The sequence below is a fragment of the Vipera berus genome (genome assembly GCF_964194415.1).
Source record: "Vipera berus genome assembly, chromosome: 3".
NCBI classification, from domain to species: domain Eukaryota; kingdom Metazoa; phylum Chordata; class Lepidosauria; order Squamata; family Viperidae; genus Vipera; species Vipera berus.
Genome location: NC_138204.1, coordinates 168,568,645 through 168,582,960, shown reverse-complemented (window position 1 = coordinate 168,582,960; position 14,316 = coordinate 168,568,645). Strand labels below are relative to the sequence as shown.

The 14,316-nt window shown below is 40.5% G+C and overlaps 1 protein-coding gene across 3 annotated transcripts in view; it reads left to right on the top strand.

The window, feature by feature from the left end:
* The first annotated feature begins 3,338 nt into the window (after positions 1–3,338).
* The window catches only part of ROCK1 (Rho associated coiled-coil containing protein kinase 1), a 92,073-nt gene continuing 81,095 nt past the window's right edge, over positions 3,339–14,316 (top strand). Inside the window, exons 1-2 of one of the 3 annotated variants that reach the window (XM_081325808.1) lie at positions 3,339–4,159; positions 4,379–4,513. In XM_081325808.1, the coding sequence (XP_081181934.1) occupies positions 4,421–4,513 (93 nt within the window). In that variant the 5' untranslated portion in view covers positions 3,339–4,159; positions 4,379–4,420. Of the gene's footprint in view, positions 4,514–14,316 lie in introns of all 3 variants that reach the window. The other 2 variants (XM_081325809.1, XM_081325810.1) reach the window with 2 other exon arrangements.

The window sequence follows — 14,316 nt, the reverse complement described above, 5'->3', positions numbered from 1 at the left end:
TTAGCCGTTGTTCTACCCTGTTCTTCCACAAGACCCTGAGAAAGTGAAGCCTCTGTTGGGCCTTTCTAGCCACCTGGGTTGTATTAACTTTCCAGGTCAGATCTTCGCAGAGGTAGACTCCCAGAAATTTAAAGGAGGAAACTCTCTCCACACAGTTAGTTAAGGAACTTGACACTATTGTATTGATACTTTGTGTCTGGAAATAAGTTGTAGCAAGCATTTTTAAAAATCTCCAGTTGGTTTAATAAAGATATTCCTATAATATGGAAGTTGTAATATAGAAGTTGTCTATAATTCGCCCTTTCAACAGACTAATTCTTCTAGGTGAGGTAAACTTTGTGAACAGTTTTCAAAGCAGTTGTGCACAGATGTTACAGGTGTCCAAAGAAGATGTAAATAAAACCCTTTCAGTTGATGCCATATTTCCAGAGTTACTACCATATGCCCTTCTCTGTTTTTTAAAATTACTAAAAATAATGAAGTAGCTTAATTTATTTTTCATGATTATTTGGCAGTTTCCCTGAATTTATCAATTCCCATCTTCTCCTTCTAAGTAAAACATACAATTGCCCAAAAGCTGATCAGTTTTAATTATTCAAACTCTACAGTATCGCAGAGCTTGAAGTACCTTAATTCTAGATTTATAACTATCCATTCAGAATAAATGTATGGTGGTTATAACCGGTCCTCAGAGTTTTGTTTGTGGTCACATGATCACAACCTGGACACTTGGTAACTGTCTCACACTTACAATCAGTTGCAGTGCCCAACAATTACCTGATTACCATTTGAAATCTCCCCTGCAGGCTTCACCAGAAAGTCAATGAGGAAGCAGAAAAGGTCACAAGTCTTTAGGTTAATTCTCTCTCACTTGTGCACCCTTTCTTAGTGCTTAGTACTCTCACTATGCTGGCCACTAGCACACCCAACCACCTACCTCAAGATTTACCGTGCTTTCCTTGTTCCCTTCCTGAGCCCCTCTCACATACTCTACCCCTTCACACCCTTCCTGAACTTTGCTTGCATCTTTATGCATACCTTTGCACTCCTGTGCACCCTCCCAAAACCTCTCCACACATCTTTCTCCAATTCTTGCCATACCTCACACCCTTGTGCAACCCATTCTGCCCTCTCCCACCTGGCAGCAACCACTTACCTGCCTGTTGGCCTGCTTGTCAGCTGCCTGGAACTTGCAAATTCTTGCTGGCTTCCCCATTGACTTTGTTGTGGGAAGTTGGTAAGAGGTTGCCTTGCCTAGTGACCATGGGATATGGTTAATAATGGCAACCAAGACTGCAGGGATTGCCATTGATAAGCAAAGCTGTTGTGCTTTGGTGGTGCCCAGTCTTGTCCCAACTGCTGTCATAAGTTGAGAACTATCTATGCAGTATTGCTACTCTGATGTCTCCGTGTTTACTAATCTTCTGATGCAGCCTATTTGAGAAAAAGTAACATTTTTTTTCAACTTATCAGTAACAGTGATCAAGTGAGGGGAAGAGATCAGATGCCTAGTTTGTTTAGTTGCAAATAATATGCAAATTAATATGCTGAAAGTGGAGTTATATGCAATGTTGTCTGTTTTTTAAATAAAGGTGAAAAAAATCTAGTGGCATTTTGCACTGAGTTTTTAAATGAAATCCTGAAAACACACAGAAAGCCCCAGTAATTGAAAACCAAAAGTCACCATCTGCTAACATCAGGACAATTATATAACAATCCAGACACCCTAAATCATGGGTGTCAAACTCGATCGTGTCACATGACACATCGCAACATTTTTTGCCTTTGCAGAGCTGGGGTGGGCATGGCCTGCACGTGATGCATCCAGCCCACGGGCCACCAGTTTGACACCCCTGCCCTAAATGTTTTAAGAAAAAGGGTAGTAAATACTTAATGCCCCATGTAGTAGATGCTGTAAAATAATGTATGATTTAGTGATTCCATAGAGGCAGTTATTCTATGGTCTGCCCTTGAAATGAAAAATTAATAAGGCAAAGGGAAGGCAACAAAATTTGACTCGAACAAAACAACAAAATTCAGATATTGATGCATATTAAGTATATTAATACTTAATATAATTATAATTATTATATAAAATATAAATAATATAATACTTAGTATAATTTTACTTAATATACATATATATACTTCACATGAATAATACAAATTAAACAAATTTGGGACAAGGAGATAGCCATCTTTTATGGGAAAAGTAATGAGATTAGAATAAAGACAGAAGTCTCTTATTAATGGAAGTACAGTAGTACTAAAGTAACCTAAAGCGTTCCACTTAAGATGAAATCAAATCTCCCAGTCCATGAAAATCACATTAGTTTCTATCAGAAGAGGTTAAGATGTTTTCTGGATATTGTCTTTCTGTTGCCATGTATTAACCATCCATATTTTTGCAGCCCAGATAATCTACTCTATAACTTTAGAACTTTTGCAGGGAAGACCTCCTGTCAATGGCAGGATCTCTCTGGATGGACCTCGCCTAACAAGCAGAATCATTTTGATTGGTTAAGCCACAAACCATTGATCACAAACAGCCAACAGAAGGCCAATAAGAACACCGTATGATTTACTTTGTTGTCTACAGTATACCAGATTAATGAGTGGTTATTTTCTCAAAGTATACTCACTTGACAACCTCTCCCTCTCCCTCTCGTCCGTCTGTCTGTCTGTCTGTCTGTCTGTCTGTCTATCTATCTATCTATCTATCTATCTATCTATCTATCTATCTATCTATCTATCTATCTATCTATCTATCTATCTATCTATCTATCTATCTATCTATCTATCTATCTATCTATCTTGCTCACTGGTTCATCTCGTTAAGTACGGCATAATGAGAAACACCCAGTGTGCTCAAGACGCACTTATCTTTCGTCTTTCACTACGAGTCCGCAAAGCAAAGCTAAATACAACACCGCCAATTTTCCAAACAGCGGCACGGAATAACACGAGCTCCACGAAGAACCTTCTCCAGTGGAGTAAGCTCCTCTTCGAATCTTCTGCATATGAGAACTGTCCTTGGACGATTCTGAATTTGCTGCCATGTCGACGCTCGTCTTTCTCGGAATTTGAAATGCCGGCAATCCAGCTTTTAACAGATTATTCATTCCTCCGCAAGTCCGCGCCTACACGCGGGCCGCCGCCTAGTATTACCTCAAGATTTCACGTAGGCAGACCGGCCGTTATTCTCGCGCTCTCCTCGGTGAGGAGTGCGAAAGAGGCGTAAGCGACGGGCCGACTCTAGACAGGGAGGAGAGGCACTCGCGCTCATGCGCGCGCGCTTGCAGCCGCGGCCAAAACCAGCGGTCGTTCTCTTCCGGCGCATGCGCCCTTTTCTCCGGTTTTGCTTAGGCTATTTGAACAGGAAGGCGGACATATTTGCGAGAGTGCTCCCTCCAGGATTAGCTACTTGTCCTGAGGCGATAGCGACTACCCTGCGGCTTTGTACTTTTGCCTTCGTTCGTCTCTGTAATTGGAAGGAGCCTGCAATTTTTGTTTCTTCTTCTCTTTTCCCTTCCCCTCCCCCTCCCACGCCACGCCAGACCAAGGTGGGGCAGCAGAGCAGCGGAACTCTTGGCAAGCTGCACCTACTTCTCTTTGAGACTTTTGAATCCCGCTCCGCATCTGGGAAAGAAAGGAGGAGAAACGCAGCGGCCGGAGAAGCCGCAGACGAGAGAAGGGAGCGAGGAGAGGAAGAAAAAGCATCTCAACCGTTAGGCAGCGGTTGAAGAAAACCGCGCATCTGGAAAGCAAGGCGGAGGCGTCTGCTCGCTCGCTGGCTGGCTGGCTGGCTGGCTTGCTTTTCCTGACCCAGAACTGAGGAGCTAAGCTTGGCCTCTGAGGCGGCTCGCCCTCGCCACCTCCGGCCGTGGCTTGAGTACGAATGAAGCCGTGCGCCGCCGCCTCCTCGGGCCCGAGTCTCTACGGAGGGAGCAGCTCGATGACGCTCCGCTGAGAAAGTTTCCTGTTTTTTTTCATGGTAGGCCTCACGCTTTTCTCCACCCCCTTCTTCCCTTCTTTCAAAGCTGCTGCCGGGGAGCTAACGCCAAAAGAGAAGCCGGAGGAACCGCTACACTGATTGGGCAAAATGAGGTGCCTTCGACCCAGGGCCTCAGGCCGGAGACCAGAGCGCGCCGGAGGGCTAGTGAGTACCGCGTAGAGACTCGCGCGGCAACCCAGAAGGCGGCTCCCCCGGGACGGAGCAGCGCCTCCCTTCCCGTTTTCGACGTTCTCGCTTTTGTCGCGCGACGATGTGTGACGGGGGAAGGACAAGGGACAACCCCGGGCAGTCTCCGGCTCTTCTCTGAGATCGGAGCTCAGGGAGCACACACACACACACACACACAGCCCTCCCTCCCTCCAGATTTGATTTCCTGTGGATTAAGGAGACCGCCTCTTCAGCATTATGTCGACAGGAGAAAGCTTTGAGTCCCGGTTTGAAAAAATCGGGATGATGATAAAGGACCCCAAATCTGAAGTGAATTCGGATTGCTTACTGGTGAGTGGCGTTAACTTCCTTTTTGGGTTTCTGTTAAATGGGAGGGGAGGCTTTCTTGAGAAGGGTGTTGTTGTTTTTTCTTTCTTTCGTTCTTAAAATACAAGATCTTGGTTGCCTTTTTTTATTTTTGGAAGTTCTAAGTCTTGCATGTATGGATGATGGTGATTTGAAGAAGGCCACCGTAAATATTTTGACAAAGCCCTTTTATATCAATACTCAGTCTAGAAAGAGGCAGTTCTGTTTTCTCAATTTAAAAGAATTCTTTCTTGGAGGCTTAGTTTGGGTCAAGGCCCACTATAGGGGGATCTTCGATTTATGACAACTATTAGGACTGGAAGTTCTAATAACTAAATGATGCAGTTGTTAAGCAAGTTGCATCCAATTTTATGAGCTTTTTTGCTATTGTTGTTAAGTGAATCATCACGGTTAAGTGAATTCAGCTTCCCTCATTAACACTGCTTGTCCAAAGCTCCCTGAGAAGGTTGCAAATGGTGATCCTGTTACTCTAAAATGCTGCCAGTGGTTTTCAAGTGACCAAATTTTGATCACATGACTGCAGGGAGGCTGCAATATTGGTAAGCACAAGGGTTGATCATAAGTCACTTCAAATGATTGTAAGTTGAGGAGTACCTGTAACGTGTTGTGGAACCCTTTTGAGAATTGGAACTCAATTCAATAAGTCAAATTGAATTACCTTAAACAGGTTAAGATGATTGTATGATTAATGTATTTTCCAATCAATAGAATCCATGTACTGTCTGATGTTAAAAGGGTTGTCCTATGTTGAAGGTGGCTTAACCTGATATTAACACAAAAAAGTTCACTGTTACAAAAATAAGAATTAGCTTGCTTATTAAGATTTATTTACATGACCACATGTACTGATTTAGGGAGTGATACTGTTATGCTAGTATTAGGGATGTGTTCAAACATCATACTAAACTGAATATTTGGCTAGTTTGTGGCTCAGAAGTGAACCTATATAGTTTGTTTATTTTTTGTAGTTATTGATTCAGTCACTTAGTTAAGTAAATAAACTATACTCCAGTTAATCATGGAATAACTTGTGTAAATACAGCTGGGGTGAATCTCCTAGAACTAGATTCCTAACCTAATAAGATTAATCCAGGTAGCCAATGGTTTTCTATCCTGCAAAAGAGACAGATTAAATGGTGTGATGCATTGAATTTTAAGTAGCTGATTTAGATTTACACACGTGTACAATTTCATTTTTCATATTAACTCACATGAATCTAAATCTCCTCCAGACATCCCTCCAGTTTTGAAAAACAGCCATTAAGATGCTGCACAAAGCCTGGAAATGTCCTTGAAATGCTAGACGTTTCTTACTCTCAGGCATAATATTGATATGAGAGCACTGCTTGTATCAATTGTTCATAGTAAATGCTTTGTGTGTTAGGCTGATGATTGGGACAGATTCATTTAACTGTTACTGTGTACCTTTTGAATTTACTTCATAGGACAGATATTTTTTAGCATAGTCATAGATGGTTATAGTAAGTCCAGAATCAAGAGTAACTACTAAATGATGTATCAGTAATAGAAATGTGCATGGCTTGTACGGAAGTAGGAAGATGCCTGATATGAATTAGAGTTTTTGCCCAACTACAGATAGTCCTTGACTTACCACAACAATTGAACCCAAAATTTCTGTTGCTAAATGAGACATTTGCTGTGAGTTTTGCCCCATTTTACCACCTTTCTTGCCGCAGTTGTTAAGAAAATCACTGCACTTGTTAAATTAGTAACACGGTTAAGTGAATCTGGATTCCCCATTGACTTTGCTTGTCAGATGGTCACAAAAGGTGATCACATGACCCTGGGACATTCAACTGTCATAAGTATGAGTCAGTTGCCAAGCGTCTGAATTTTGATCACATGACCATGGGGCTGCCATAATGGTTGTAAGCGTGAAAAACTGTCACAAATCACTTTTTTCAGTGCCATTGTAACTTCAGTCACTAAACAAACTGTTATAAGTAGAGGACTACCTGTAGCTTAGAAATGTCTATATTTATAATTGGGTTAGGTTCAAGATAGTTATCTTATGTGTCCAATCTAGAGAAAATAGTAATTTTAATTTGGGAATAATGCTGTGCAGCACTTTGGTTTAAAAGTTCCACATTTGATTCAGATTGAATGAAAGCACAAAAAAGCTTCTTCATTTACACTAATGTGTTCTTTCCCTGGATTTCATAGCTACTTTGGAGGGCAATAATGTGACTCTTGTGAAGGACATAGATGTTTTAGGTTATTACAAATAAGTGTAGCACTCTCCAAATAACTTCCTTGAGGTTGAATTAGCCTTGATGCAAAGAGTATACTCTGATATTAAGCTATTTTCTAAATTGGTGGAAAAGTGATAGCAGATCACTTTTCACCTGATGCTGCTCTATTCTTGTTCTCCTGGCTCTCTTTGCCTTTCTCCTGATCTTATTGGCTCTTTCATCTTGTATTTTGGAAACAAACCTCTATGTACTTGTAGAGTCTGTAATATATCTATTCTATATAATTGGGTTAATATTTTCATTTTATGCACACTGCATAGTTTTTTTTATTAATAACCAATATTTTGCCTGCATCATGTACATGTCTAGATAATGGAGTGAATTTATGGTGGTAATGTGAATAACACGCAGAGTGGAAATCTCAGCAGAAATTACATCTATATTTGATTAAGGAAGTTGTCAATTTATCCCTTAGCATATATGTTACATTTCCTGGCAAGATCAGATATAGCACTAGTGCTCAGGTAAAAACCTGACATTTGCTTACAGGTCTCACCCCCATCTTCTCTTTTTTTCCTCCATGGAAAAAATATTGTTAATTGCTTTCTCATTTGAGTCTATTCTGAAGTTTATGTAAACAAAGTGTAGATTTTGGATCTTAAATAGACTAACATGCATTTCTTTTCTATTTTTTTTTTTTGAGTTAGTAATAAAATTCTGACATACTGTTTTTGGAGCCTGTTAATGTTATGATTTTAGGGAAATATTTGAAAATATTAGAAAAAAAATCACATTTATGAGCACTAAAAATTCTGACTTCATTAAAATAATTGTAAATTTATTTCACATTAGAGCTGCAAGTTGCTTTATCCAGGGAATATAAATATATTTAGTTAAGGAAGATGAGAATATAAATAATTTACAGCATAGTAAGCAAAAGTAAGGATTTTTCCACGGCCCGGAGGCTGCGTGGTTTTGTGTGCTGCTGTGGATGAGGCTTAGCTTGTTTGCCACAGCCCGGTACTGGTCCAGGGAGTTGGCACCCCCTGCCCTAGAAGGCTAAGTTGTTTTTTTTCCCTTATAGTATTTTATTTTACAAGGGACGCGGTGGTCGGCAGTTTGGCGGGTTGAATCCCGAGTGCCGCTTAACAGAGTGAGCGCCTGTTACTCGTCCCAGCTTCTGCCAACCTAGCAGTTCGAAAGCACGTAAAAATGCAAGTAGAAAAATAGGGACCACTACGGTGGGAAGGTAACAGCGTTCCGTGCGCCTTTGGTGTCTAGTCATGCCGGCCACATGACCACGGAGACGTCCTCAGACAAGCGCTGGCTCTTCAGCTTTAGAACGGAGATGAGCACCGGCCCCTAGAGTTGGAAACAACTAGCACACATGTGCTGGGGAACCTTTACCTTTTACCTATTTCATTTTACAACCTCATTGCCATATATATCTTGTGTGTGTGTGTGTGTGTGTGTGTGTGTGTGTGTGTATTAGATAAGATTTAATTCACTTCCTCAGTTTTATCAGCAACACTATTTATAATTACTTGTTAAAAATGTTACTGTTTAGATATAACAAGAATTTATATTACCTCTTTAGCTTCAAATTTAATAGTTTTTAATGGCTAAAGTTTTATGTGGAGCAGCTATTAGGGAGTCCTTTTATGTGAGTATGTGTTGCATGGAAAATAAAAGACATGGGGTGGTAGAAAATGTTAATATGTTTTGGTGCTTTTTTCCTAAAGTTTCTATCAAATGTTATTGTACAAATACTGTGAGATTTTTTAAATGCACCTAAGTTGATGGAAAGAGTCCTTTAACTATAAGGAAGCTCCATGTAATTATACCTGTAAAAATAGTACTTGAAAATGTTACTTGCAACTCAGAATGTATTTTCTGTTACCATTTTGTGAATAACTTAAGCCCAAGTTTTCATAAACTTTTACTTCAGACAAAGTAAAATCTTTGCCGGCTATAACACACATATCATACAAGATGGGTACAATGGAGAATTGTTTTTTTGTTTGACATAGTAATAATAGTAACAGTAAATAATAGTAACATAGTAACCCTGACATTGTAATGTTTTATGTTTATGTTTTCTTTCCCAGATAAAGAAAAGATTTTCAAGCATGATCACAAGCACCTGAATTTATTTTGTTTCTCCAAAATTATTTGCAATTTATTCAATGAATATTTGTGGTATAAACTAACTAATAAGTTTTTTTCTAAGTTATAAAGTAGATAAATCATAAAACCAACTTAAATACCTGAGCAAATATCTGAATCTAATACCATAAACTTTGTGGCAAAACTGCAAATCTGCCTTCAGAGAATAATACATTATAAGTTTTACACAGTCTCTTCTCTTGTATGTACACCTTCACCAAATGAACTTGAAAAAAGGCTTCATCTTCACAGATGATAAGGAAAAGTTTGTATTCCTTTGGATACAGGTAATCCTTGATTTACGACCACAATTAAGCCCAACATTTCTGTTTAGTGAGAATTTATTAAGTGAGTTTTGCCCCTTTTTACGAGATTTCTTGTCACAGTTAAATGAATCTGGCTTCCCCATTGACTTTGCTTGATAGAAGGTGGCAAAAGGTGTCACATGACCCCGGGATGCTATAATGGTCATAAGTATGAACCAGTTGCCAAGCATCTGATCATAGGGATGCTGCAAAGGTTGTAACTATGAAGAACGGTCATAAGTCCATCACTGGAGATTTTAAGAAGAGCTGCTAGACAGTCAGTTGTCTGAGATGGTATAGGTTCTCCTGCTTTAGCAGGGGGCTGGACTAGAAGACCTCCAAGGTCCCTTCCAGCTCTATTCTATTCATGTAATTCAAGTCACTTTTTTCAGTGCTGTTGTAACTTTGAACAGTCACTAAATGAACTGTTAAAAGTCAAGGACTACCTGTATTTAGATTAGTCACTTTAAGGGCTTTGAAAATAAGTACGTCTTGAATTCATTTTCTTCCTCCTCACCTATAAATAACATCCGTGTAGAAATACTGGTTTAAAGTTATGTTTAAAAATAGGCTTATTCTACAATTAACTAGTGGGTTCTGTGGCCTGAAAAGTCCACAGTTGTTGTTGTTTCCAGAAAATTACTCCAGCACTCTTTCTTTACTACTCTGTCTTTATCTCTATAAGATGAAACTGAGGAACTGATAACAGTCTGTAATTCTGCCATCATCATTTCTCTATTGTACTATCAGTAATTGGAAAATAGTGTTATTGTACCAAATTGCTAATGTATTTTCTACAAATAAATACAAAAATAAAACAATTACTACTTTTACTACAACTACATTTCTTTATTATAAATTTTTAGGCATTTGGAAAATATCAAGTCTGTAATGGTTTTATTCTTAGTATTTGTTTATTTTGGGAAAATGTAAAGGTTGTTTTATTCATAGCATCCATCTGTATTTTTATTTCATTTCTCACTAAATGATTAAGTTCACATATTATGTAGGCCATAATGAGATTTGGTTTAGGTTTAGCATGTTTACTAATCCAGCCGTTGTTTGTAAAAGTGGTAATTGCTTAGTGGTGTACCCAGCCCAGCCAACTGTTATTTATTAAACAAACTGTGGTTAAATAAACCACAATTATGATTTATATGCTGTCTAAACCAGCCAGTATGCGGTTTTTGTGACTTTAAATATATAAACTACTTGTTCTGAATGAATGCAAAACAATTAATTTATAAGTCTTCATAAATGTATTTTACAGACATAAATTATAGAACAGATGAATAAGGTTAATTGTTAGTGCTTGAGATTGGAAGAGTTGCCTTTTAGAAGCAGTTAATTTAATTGCAAGTGTCTCCAAAATTTTGTCTTTTTAAATTATAGTTAATTGTAAACCAACAATTAATCAAGTTATCATAAAGTTTCACACTCTTAATTATGAGAAACATAGGTTTCAGCACATTGCATAGGACTAACATATTCTTAAGGATCTGAACTGGATGGGTCAGGCCATTTCATAGCTGGCTGGGTGAATTTGGGTCAGTCACTCTCTCTTAGCCCAATGTATGTAACAGGGTTGTTGTAGGAAAAATAGGAGGCAGGATTATTAGTGTGTTCACTGCTTTGAGTTGATATACATGCATGTTTGCCACCTTGAGTTATTTATGGCTACATAGCAAGGATTTCTGTTCAAGCCACTGTCTCATAAAACAATTCAATGACATTGGTTATTAATATTAGTACATTTGTAGAGCTTGATCAATTTTTCTGAGGCTTTACCTCCGTGAATCAAAGTATGATTTGAATAAGGTAATCCTCATCCTATGACTATCTGTTCAGTGACTGTTTGAAGATACAACACACTAAACAAATGGTGGTTATGACTAGTCCTTGATGTTCCACTTGTCTCAGCATCCCATGTCAGGTGATTGAAATCTCAGCACTTGGCAACTAGTTTGCACTCATGAGTGGTTGCAGTACCCTGAATAATTCCCTGCTGGTTTCCCCAGAAAGTCAGTGGGGAATCTTGCAAGAAAAATAATAAATCTCAACAAGTCTTCCTGCATCCACACACATTTCCCCAGTCCCTCTGCACTTGCATCATGTGGGCACTTGTGCATCTGCCCCAACCTGCGCTGATTACCTTGCATTCTGTGTGCTGCACACCGTCCCTGACCCACGCTGCATCCTTGTGTATCTTCTTTGTCCCATGCTACTTCTCTCATGCATTTTTCTTGACTCTCACTGTATTTCCAACCTGCCTCACATCGCTTGTACACCATTGTTGTATCACATCCTCTTGCACCCTCCCTGACCCTTGTCATGCTTATCCTATCTAATTCATGCTGTGCTTTTGTGCACCTCTTGCACCTTCCCCTTGTCATGCTTGTTAACAAAATCCCTTGTACCTTGTGCACCTGAGCTATGCTGCACCGCTCACAGATTTCATCTCAAACCTTTGCAGTGCCTCACCCATGTATCCCCTTGCTTTCTCCCCTACCTGGGAGCAGCCACTTACATGCCTGCTAGCCTGGAGTTTTCCACTTCTTGCTGACTTCCCCACTGACTTTGGTTGTGGAAAGCCTTCAGGAAGTTGCCTCACCTAATGACTCTGGGATTCAGTTAATGATGGTAGAGATTGCTGTAGGGATTGCTTTTGCCAAGACTTCATGACTGCATTATGTAGTGATGGTCTCAATCTGTGTCATACATTGAAGCCTACCTATATTCGGTAGTGACAATATAGTCAAACTCTGGTAACAGTATGCCATTTTGTTTACCATATGGCATTGAAGACTGCACAAAAAATTGCTATCTGTGATTATGACCTTGGAAAGCTATGCAGCACAGAAATGGTGACGCAAAACACTATTCCAAGTCTATTGTGAGACTGGACAGTTTACTAGTGTGTACTTAAACTTGTTGTATCCAGGTATATCATGTCATTTATATCTGTGTGTGTGTGTGTGTGTGTCTGTGTGTGTGTGTGTGTATAATATGTTAAATGTTTGTTAAGCATTCAGAATACGCTTGCTTAGTGCCAGACACGGGACAAATCTTATTTCCTGTTTCAGCCTAGCCCAAGGCCATCTACAGGCAGTAGCCACAGCAGTGGCAGCTCATATTTTGTGTAAATTTTTTTGGCTTGCTAACAAAGAATAAAGGGAGACTGATATGATCATTTCAAACTTATTTGTTCTCATCAGTCAGCTATACCCTTTGTCACGTTTCCCTGCTGGAGCCTAACACAGTACAGGTAGTCCTCGAGTTACAAGTGTAATGGAGCCTGCACATTTCACTCATAACTCGAAAACTCGCAGAGTGAATCTTGTACCTTGAACAAGATCACTTGCTCGTTAAAACCACATGCGACTTGTTAAGTGCACATGAGATAGCTGAGGGTGGGGAAGGCCATGAGGGGGCCTAGTGAAGGAACAGGCCCCCAAGGTCTCCCCGACCCTAAGATACCTCATGCTCCCCCTTCCATTCTTGCTACACTGGACGCAGTCACTTTGAAAAGATCCGTCTCCTCTCTACTGCGGTTCCTGCTTTTAAGGGACAGGAAAGTCGATGGAAGCCCTTGGGTGCCGTAATATCACGCGAGTTCAGGCACCAATCCTCTTTCACAGAATGGGTGCCTGAATTCTCATGCTGTTTGTGGTGCCTGCCTCCTTCTTTCTCCCAACTCCAGAACCATGTGACTGCTACCCTGGAACGGACGTGGGCTTCTGCATGCCTCTGGAGGTTGGATACAGGCCTTGGAGGGGTCTTCTTAGCCATTTGTGCCAGGAACGGAGGTTGGGAAGGCTTCTGCATGTCTCAGGTGGTTGGATCCAGCCCTCGGAGGATTGCTCCAAACTGCTGCTGCCAGCTGAATAAGAATGTCCGTGGTGTGTCAGCCATGGTGGGGTGCCTGAGTTGCAGCGTGTTCATTTGTCCCATTCCATTTGGACCGGTTCCTCCTCTTGATCCCCATGAGAGCAAGAAAAACTTGTGTGAGGGCACGTGTGGGCGCTCGGACTGGATTAATGAATGGGCAGAAAGAGGGAGGGAAAGGGAGAGAGGGAGGGAGAGAGAGAGAGAGGGAGGGAGGGAGAGGGAATATGAATATATGTGGTTGCCCTTACTGGACTTTTAGTAAAGAACGTTTAATGAAATATTTTGATTTTTTTTAATTAAGAGATGAGGTATGGGGATAATTATGCTGTATTTAAAGATGATAGATAAGCTACCAAAATTATTTTTACCTGTTGGGATGAAGGAGAAAGGTTTTTTTCCCCTCTTTCTCCTGTCCTTTTCTTCCCCCACCCCCCGCATTTTTTTCTTTTCTATTTTTCTATTTGTAGTTTTTATAGTTTGCACCGGCTTTTTATTTCATAAATACGAAGAGGACTCAAATAGACGTTGAGTATTTTATATGAAAGTAATCTTCGACCCAGCGTCTTTTTTTTTGGAGTTCAAAATGTTTTTGTTGCAGACAGAAATAAAAATTTGTTTTCTTTGTAGTGGTTCATTGATTTCATAAGTGCAACACACTATAGCTTTTTTATACATAGCATAAAGGTAAAAAAACCGATATATGCAGTGTTATCTTCATTTTAGATGTCAAAAGGGTTTTGTGGCTCCCAGTGTTTTCTGTGGGAAACGGGTCCAAATGGCTCTTTGAGTGTTTAAGGTTGCCGACCCCTGCCCTAGTCGCTGCTGCCTAACACTGGCAAGTGTTCTGTACCAGCCTGCTACCGGCCTTGCAGAAAAGGCAACCCCTTTACAGACGGCAAGAGGCTGGAATACGTCTGCCAAATTTATTACAAAAACAAACAAGACACGAGCGGTTGCTTTCAGCAAACCAGCCCTCCCCACACAAGTCCTTTATAAAGAGTTCAGGGCGTGGCTTCTCTCTCCCTCCTTCCGAGAAGCCCCATTGCCTTCCTATGTTTACTCCTACTTGACTGCCTCCTGCGTCGGGCGTCCTTGAACAGGGCCAGCTGTGGGTCATCTTTATCCACGCTGTCAGGCTCACACAGCTGGGTCTCCACCAGGTGGGAGGGGCCTGGCTGGGGGCTCTGCGGAGCCT